The sequence below is a fragment of the Cynara cardunculus genome, assembly GCF_001531365.2.
Source record: "Cynara cardunculus var. scolymus isolate 2C chromosome LG 16, CcrdV1, whole genome shotgun sequence".
Classification (NCBI taxonomy): Eukaryota; Viridiplantae; Streptophyta; class Magnoliopsida; order Asterales; family Asteraceae; genus Cynara; species Cynara cardunculus.
In genome coordinates, this window is record NC_037543.1 from 13,967,849 (window position 1) to 13,976,533 (window position 8,685).

The 8,685-nt window shown below is 37.0% G+C and overlaps 1 protein-coding gene across 1 annotated transcript; it reads right to left on the reverse strand.

Moving 5' to 3' along the window:
* Positions 1-7,669: 7,669 nt before the first annotated feature.
* Positions 7,670-8,161, reverse strand: LOC112529018. The gene has a single exon (XM_025140098.1). The coding sequence runs from the start codon at positions 8,159-8,161 to the stop codon at positions 7,670-7,672; it is 492 nt and encodes a 163-aa protein (XP_024995866.1).
* Between the last annotated feature and the right edge of the window lie 524 nt (positions 8,162-8,685).

Sequence of the window (8,685 nt, forward strand, 5' to 3'; positions counted from 1 at the left end):
CTGAAGTAAAGTTTCAAAACTAACTTCTCAAACTGTTCTAGCAATATCACAAAGATATGCAATTTGAATCACAAAGACTTGTGAAAGTGTCAAAGAAAATTATCATACAGATATATTTGGCTCAATAGACTCGATGGACCCTGTTATGTTTCCATCTGCGATTGATGCAGCTGAAACTACGGAAAGAAATATATTTGAGGATTGAAATCCTCTATTAGAGAGTTTGTGATTGCGATGGACCCTGTATGTTTCCATCTGCGATTGAGCCCCTACGGAAATTATAAACTGTTATATTATGCTTAGCTCAATAGACTCGATGTGCATATAAAAAAGTTCGAAGACCGAAGATGTGTCTTCTTATTTCAATATCTAAATATTTTGAATAAAGAATACATAAACTATATGATAATTCTCCGTGATATATGTTAGGCCAATCCAAATTCGTAAACGGGTTGGTTCATTAGCGTATCAATTAGAATTACCAGAGGAACTCGATGCAATTCATGACACTTTCATGTCTCTAACTTGTGAAAGTGTTTGACTGATCCAAATTTTGCAGTACTGCTACCTGAGGTACAAGTGGATAGTAAGTTGAATTTTGTGGAAACTCCTGAGACCGTCACTGACAAGAAAGCAATGGTTTTAACGAATAAAGAAATCAATCTTGTGAAAGTTCAGTGGCATTGTCATAAAAGTCTAGAAGCTACTTGGGAACTGGAGTCAGAAATGAGGTTAGAATATCTATGGTTGTTTGATTAATTGAATTCAAGGACAAAATTCTTTTGAGGGATGGATAATGAGATAACCGGGTATTTGGATATAAACGTTAAGAGTGATTTTTGAAAGTTGATGATAAGTGGAGGGGTTTAATTTGTGTATGTGCTTAAATGGTTAAATTAATCTCCACCGCCTAAATGTTATTATATATGAGATATTTGCTTTATCTCATGGGAGAGTGTGATTAATTATTTTAAAAACCTCCACCTCCTCTTATGGTTTAAAGTAAAGTATTGGATAAGATAATTATCTTATCTCATTGATTTTGGTAGAGAAAAAGAAAAGTGAGTTTTTTCTTTGTATGTTCTCTTATGTGTAAGTAACAAGCCTGTAAGGGGAATAAGAAGTTGATTCTGTTATTTCTACTTGAATTTGTTGTTGTGATTAATTCATCTTCATCTACGTGAACATAAGGTGAGTTTAAATTTATCAACTTCCCTTATTTGGCATTTCAAATTTGAACCATATGGTTCTTACATGGGGATGATGATGATAAAACTGTTTCTGAATGCTATTTTAGCATGATGGTGAGAATGGTATAGAAACTATATTGTTCTTTATATGAGTTACTATTATGAAACTGTTCTGATGTCTTTATTGGCAAAACGGTGGTTTTTGACATGATTATATAATATGTGGAAATAAGGGTGACATATCAAGGAGTTGGTATTTCGTAATAAGGGTGGCATAATCAGGAGCTGGGTATTATTTTGTAATAAGGGTGGCATAATCAGGAGCTGAGTATATATATTCTTATAATAAGAGTGGCATAATCATGAGTTGGGTATATTGGGATAAGGGAGACAATGATCAATTTCTGGGAATGATGATCTTTTTGATCATGGAATTTTGTTATCGCATCATATTGATGCGATAAGTTGTGGTTTTGTTAAAGTAAACAGTTGTTGAGGAACCAAAAGGGCTCTTGTTGGTCTTCATGTTTAATGAGAGGGCCTCTGGTTGTATTTGAAATCTAAATTATTTTAAAGTGTTTAACCATTTCTTATCCCCAGAGGCTCTGGATAGACAAACTAGCGGCTCTAGTTGGCCAGAGGGGCTCAGGTTTGTAAGACCAGAAGGCCTCTGGTTGACCCTTGCTTCTGGTTGGCCTTGTTGGCCTTAGTTTTAGTTGGTCATGCTCTACATAAGACAAGAGGGGCTCTGGTCCTTAAGGACCAGAGGAGCTTTGGTTGGTCTTGCTCTATATGATGCGACAAGTTTTACCCATAAGGTATTTTTTTTTCTTTCAAGATATTGGGTATTTGAATAACTCTGAACTCAAGGTCTTCAGACTTCGTCTTGAGATTTGATACTTAGCGTTCGTCGGGTCTTCTCTTGAAATAACTCTGAAGAATATATCTTCAGACTTGCTCTTGTGTGCTTGAGCTCACTCGAACTCTGTAGAACATCTCTTCAGACTTGCACTTGTGTGCTTGAGCTCAACCGAACTCTAAAGTCTTCTTTTTTAGATATGTGAAAATAAATCTGCAAACTTTAATACTTGTCCCAAATTGCTTTAATAAAACTTTCATGATATTTAGGACAATTTTGGTCCTAACAATTAGTATTACAAATTTGGATTTATAAACATGATTTGGTGATTTTCATTTTGTAAATGCATCAAAGGGATTTCTCACTAAACCTTAACCCTCATTTTATGTTTAAAAAATGTCATTATAGGTCGGGGGCAATCATAGAGCAAGGGGAAAGGGAAATTATGAAGTGTTATATTATGCTTACATGGAATTTTGGGGCTAGTATAATCTTCTTTTGTATCCGAATGTTTGATATGTATTCATACTTTGTATAGTGACTTTGTGGAAAAAGTTGTTAGCTATTTTGTTATAGCTTTTGTATATTTGGGACCGAATATGTAAATTTGTATTTCTTGATATATGAAATACTTGGTTATATGCAAATGTGATTCTGGGGTGTTACACTAGTGAAACAAGAGTTATAAACCATCTTGCTATCTTTCCTAACTCCCATGATTAAAGTACAAATCCCAGAGAATATTAGAATAAAGAAAGAGTCTATATTGCAAAGAAACTGGTGTATTGTACACTTTCTTTCCCACTATTTTTATTAGCCCACTGAGTTTTCATTTTGGTGTGAGGGTTTTAACGAGCAACAATCGTGCACCATCACTTCTTTAATTCAGTACAAGGGGGAATGTTGAAGAATAACTATGGCATTGTTATGGATATAATGATATTGATATAGATAGACATATTAACGATAGATTAAAATTAAGATTCCTCATAGTTATCTACTTGTATTTCATCTCTATTTAAAAGGCTTATGGATAATACAAATAATAGAGTTCTGATATCTATTTACTATTCTTTTGTTTCATACATGGTTCCCATAATTGGATTCTTACCTCTTTTAATGCTTTACAAAGTCGTATCATAGGACAAAAAGAAAGATAAAAAGAAAATTTTCACAAATAATCATTTCACAAAATGATTTTTACTTTTTAGTCATCTTAGAAACCCATTCTCTCAAATAGCCAAAGTTTACAAAAAAAACCTTTACACAAAATTATTTTCATATAAAAAAAACTAAGTTAAGAAAGGAGGTTATGCAAAAAGTTTTATAAGAAAACTTTACGCAGAAAAAATAGCCAAAGTTTACGAAAAAACCTTTACACATAAATTTATTTTCATATCAAAAGAAAAAAAAATAAGTTAAGAAATGAGTTTATGCAAAAAGTTATATGCGAAAACTTTACGTAGAAAAAGTTTTTATGCCTAAAGTTTGTTTTTCAGACAAAAAAAGAAAAATAAGTTAAGAAAGATGTTTACGCAAAAAAATGAATGTACATATTTTTGCGTAAAGTTCAATTTTTAATTTTTCTTTTTTAGGCTGAAAATAAACTTTACATAGAAAATCTTTTTTTTTATACATAAAACCTTTTATAAACTTTGACTATTTCAAAAATGAACTTCATAGAATGACTAAAAAATAAAATAATTTTATAAAATGATTATTTTACATAAATTTATCAAGATAAAACCTGTAAAGACTCAAAAAAAATTTCCTTAATATAATAAACGTCCATGTATAAATAAGCCATAAAGTTTAAATAGTTCAACGCAACAGAAGTACTTTTTAAAATAATAAAACTTAAAGGAACATTTATCTAATGATATTCATATCAAATCCCGGATAGTCTCTACGCCAAGCCTTTATTCCGCGATAGCCGGTTCGAAACTTTCTCCTTTCTCTTGCTACTATTCCTGTATGTGAGACGACCTGGTTGCATAATTGTTTTTGAAAGGAGTTGGGTGAACCAAGAGCCCAGTGAATTAGCAGTTTTAATGCATACAGAACGTAAAAAAAAGATTTCACAAAGCGTCATAATTTTTCATGCATACGGTTTAAACAACATACTTCACAAAGCTAGTGGTGTTACGGGAGATGACTACCTCACACAACATTACTTAGCGAACTCACGTAGCATGTCTGCACTTACAACTTAGACAAGCTCACAAAGCATGTTTGTCTTTATGGAATCATACCGTAGTACAACCTCCACTGCCACACAACATATTTTATAAAATAAGGCACGATTTAAGCATACATGATATTCAAATATATCGAGAAAAATTCCAGCAAGCTTGCATATAATTGTAAATAAAATGTGCAACCATTTTTAGGAAAATCACGTATAACTCACCGTACAAGTCGTTGCCTAAACCGATCCTTGAAGTGGCTAGCTCCTCCCCTACAACGATTAGTGTCAAACTAGACGCGTTGTAACTCTTCTTCTCCGGCATCCACTAGCTCTCCTTGACGATGGATTTTTTCTCAAGGTTACCATGCACCATCCTTTTTATACCCTCCGATCGGCGGTTTCAAAGCATTTGAACCATCCCATCATAAATGGTCGGTGGTTACTTTAGTCTCTTGACTTGCATAAGCCACCCTTTCACCTACATTTTAACCCCTACAATTACTAACCATAATTTATTATCTTTTTTTTCTTTGGTTATTACAAACTTCCCCCCTTAACAAAATTTTGTTCTCGAAATTTGCCTTATGCAAATAAATGGCGGTATTTCAACCTCATATTCTTCTCGGGTTTCCAAGTTGCTTCCGGCCCCTTATGATGTTTCCATTGGACTTTCACGATAGCAATTTCTTTGTTTCTTAGCTTCCTCGCTTTCCTATCTATAATTGCCTCTGGATCTTCCATATAACTTAGTGTCTTGTCCACCTTTATATCCTTAAGAGTTACCTCGGTGCTCTCATCCGCCAAACACTTTCATAAATTACATACGTGAAACGTATTATGGATGCCTTGAAGTTCTTCAGGTAGTTCCAACTTATAGGCAACCTCACCTATCCTTTCAGTTATCTTGTAAGAACCAATATAACGAGGACTTAGCTTCCCCCGCTTTCCAAAACGAACTACGCCTTTTCATGGTGAAATCTTAAGCATAACTTTGTCCCCAACTTGAAATTCTATCGGCTTTCGTCTTTTATCGGGGTAGCTTTTTTGTCTATCTTGTGCGACCTTTAATCTTTCCCTTATCTGTTTTATCTTGTCGGCAGTCTGCTGAACTATTTCGGGGTCAACCAATTGTTTTTCACCCACCTCATTCCAACATAATGGTGTTCGACACTTTCTCCCACACAAAGCTTCATATGGTGCGACTTGAATGCTATCATGATAGCTATTGTTATAGGAAAATTCTATCAATGGAAGATGGCTTTCCCATGACCCTACAAAATCGATAGCACATGCCCGCAACATATCTTCTAGAGTTTTAATGGTCCTCTCGCTTTAACCATCTGTTTGTGGGTGATAGGTTTTACTTAGCTTTACTCGTGACCCCAACTCTCTTTGAAAGCTTTGCCAAAACGTAGAGGTGAACCGACTGTCCCTATCAGAGACTATTGATAATGGAACACCATGACGAGTCACAATCTCGTCTATATACAACTTAGCTAGTCTTTCCATGGAGTACGTTTATTTAATTGGCAGAAAATGTGCAGACTTCGTAAGTCTATCAACGATTACCCATATAGCATCATAACCCTTTGGTGTTCTTGGGAGTTTCGTCATAAAGTCCATTGTGGTGTGGTCCCACTTCCACATCGGAATTTCTAGGGTTGTAGCTTACCATATGGTCGTTGATGTTCAACTTTGACTTGTAGACATGTCAAACACCTTTCGACATATTGGGCTATGTCTTTCTTCATCCCTGGCCACCAATAAGATTGACGAAAATCTCGATACATCTTATTGTTACCCAGATGGATAGAATATCGAGATTTATGGGCTTCGTCTAACACTTGGTTACGGAAGTTGCCTAAGCGAGGAATCCAAATTCTGCCTTTATAGCACTTTAACCCCTGATTATTATCTTCAAGCAACGGACCAACCCCTACCATTCTCTCTCCCTTCAAGTTTCCCTCTACTGAAGCTTCTTCTTGAATTTTCTTGAGTTCAAAGGTCCAACTAGAAGTGACCTCCATCCTCATTTTTTTAATCTTCACCCGATCGCTCATTTCTTTGCAACTTAATGCGTTGGCCACCACATTTGCCTTCCGGAGGTGATATAAAACTTCACAGTCATAATCCTTCAGCAACTCCATCCACCTTTGTTGTCTCATGTTCAGGTCCTTCTGATCAAACAAGCATTTTAGACTCTTTTGATCAGTATAAATTTGGCACTTCACCCCATATAAGTAATGCCTCCAGATCTTAAACACAAACACCACCGCTGCCAACTCTAACTCGTGAGTTCGGTATCGCTTCTCGTGTTCTTTTAGTTGACGTGAGGCATATGCAATAACTTTCCCTTGTTGCATTAGTACACAACCAAGTCCTAGCTTGGAAACATCACTATAAACTACATACCCTTCAGTTCCTTCTGGTAAGTTCAATATCGGTGTGGTGCTCAACTTTTCCTTTAAGACTCTAAATGCCTCTTCTTGAGATGATTTCGATTCAAACTTCACACCTTTATTTGTTAGTGCTTTCAACGGCGTTGCTATCCGTGAAAAGTCCTAAATAAACCTTTGATAATAACCAGCTAACCCCAAGAAGCTTCGTACCTCAGAAGGGGTCCTTGGTTACGCACCGCCTTGCTTTAAGTAAGGAGATCATGCTAGATTTCCAATTTCTTCTATCTCCATAAATTACTATGGTTTCACTATCGGGTAATTCAATCTGAATTACCTTTTTGTTACACATAATTCTTGCCTGGTTTTTAGCTAACCAGTCCATTCCAATTATTTTATCAAATTCCCCGAGAGTCATAGGGAGTAGTTTTAATGGAATAGAACAACCATCTATCTGAATATTGCAGTCATCATACTCCTCTCTAATTATCACCCTATTATCATCAGCAGTTTCTATCTCTAAGGATGAACTTAAAGGCTTCGGTACTCTATGCAAGTAATCACATAAAGTAGTAGACACAAAAGAACAGTTTGCGCCAGAATCAAAGAGTACTCTAGCATGCATAGAGTTGACCAGAAAGATACCTGTCACCACGTGCAGTGTCTCCTCGACCTCTATTGCTGTCATATGGAAGACTCTTCCTTTTGACTTAGTTACTTCAGGTCTCCTTTCCTCCCTTTTTCCATTTCGACTTCCACTTTGACCTGTAGTATGCTCATTCTTCTGCTCAGGGCAATTTGCTTGTATATGGTTGGGTGACTTACAAATGAAGCATAGTCGCTCCCTTCGCTCAACTTTGCAATCCTGAGACAGATGTCCTGGCTTCCCATATCGGTAACACATCCTCGGCTTAACCATGCATTCTCTTTTAGGCACACGGTTGCATTTAGGACATGGTTTAGCAGTTTGCCCTTGCCATGTCTTCTTTTCTGAACCCAAAAGCTTTGATTTCCTGCTTTCATTGCTCGGACCTTCTCATTTTCTTTTTATTTGGCCCTGCTCAGCATCTTGACAATTTATCTCTTTCTCTTGAATTTCCACAGCGTTTACTGCCTCCTGAAATGTGGTTGGACTCATAGTGAGAACAAATTCCCGAATAGAGGCTTTTAGTCCCCAAATGTACCGCTCTACCCGTCTTTCCTCAGTCGAAACATAGTGCTCGGCAAACCTTGCTTTTTCAATAGAACTTGTTGTATACTCCTGGACTGCCATGATTCCTTGTTCCAACCTCAAAAATTCCTCTTCCAGTTGCTTTATCGCAGTTCGAGGAAAAAACTTCTCATTAAATAATACCTTAAACTCACCCCATGTCATTCTTGCCACAGCCTCTTTTCCCCTTAAGTTCGTAATTATTTCCCACCAGAAAAGGGCTTTTGATTTTAGCATGGATGTCGCATATGTCATCTTATCTTCCTCCGCACACTTACTGATTTTGAAAATCACTTCTGACTCTTTTATCCACCTCATAGCTGCCACTAGGTTAGGGTCACATTGAAAGGGTTGGGGCTTACATGATAGAAAGGTCTTATAATTACAACCTTTTTTTGTCTTGTGCCCGTGTTGACAGGACTATTTGGTCTTGACCTCTCATGTCGGTCTTCTCTGTTGTTAGAATCACTAATATCTCCTCTTATATTGTTTATCACCCTATCCTCCTGATTTCTAAGCTCTGCCTCTCGCACCTGAGCTAGAACTAGATAGCTTGTAAGGCTCTTGTCACTTCCTGAGCGATGATGTCCACAGGGGTAGCGGCGGTTGCTCGGCTTCGTCCTCACCCCTGCCTCGGCCTCTTCCAGATGCAGAGCTTTCTTGCATAGAGGGCTCAGGTTCATTTTGTGTCGCTTGAGTCCTACCTTGTCCGCGTCCTCTTCCTCGACCTCGTCCCCACGTGCTTGCGATCCTTGCAGTCGCAGCTGATGCTGGTCGGGTCTCTTGTACAATAGAGGTAGCTCCTATAGGTGGTGGGTCTACTGCATCAGGTGTAACTGATG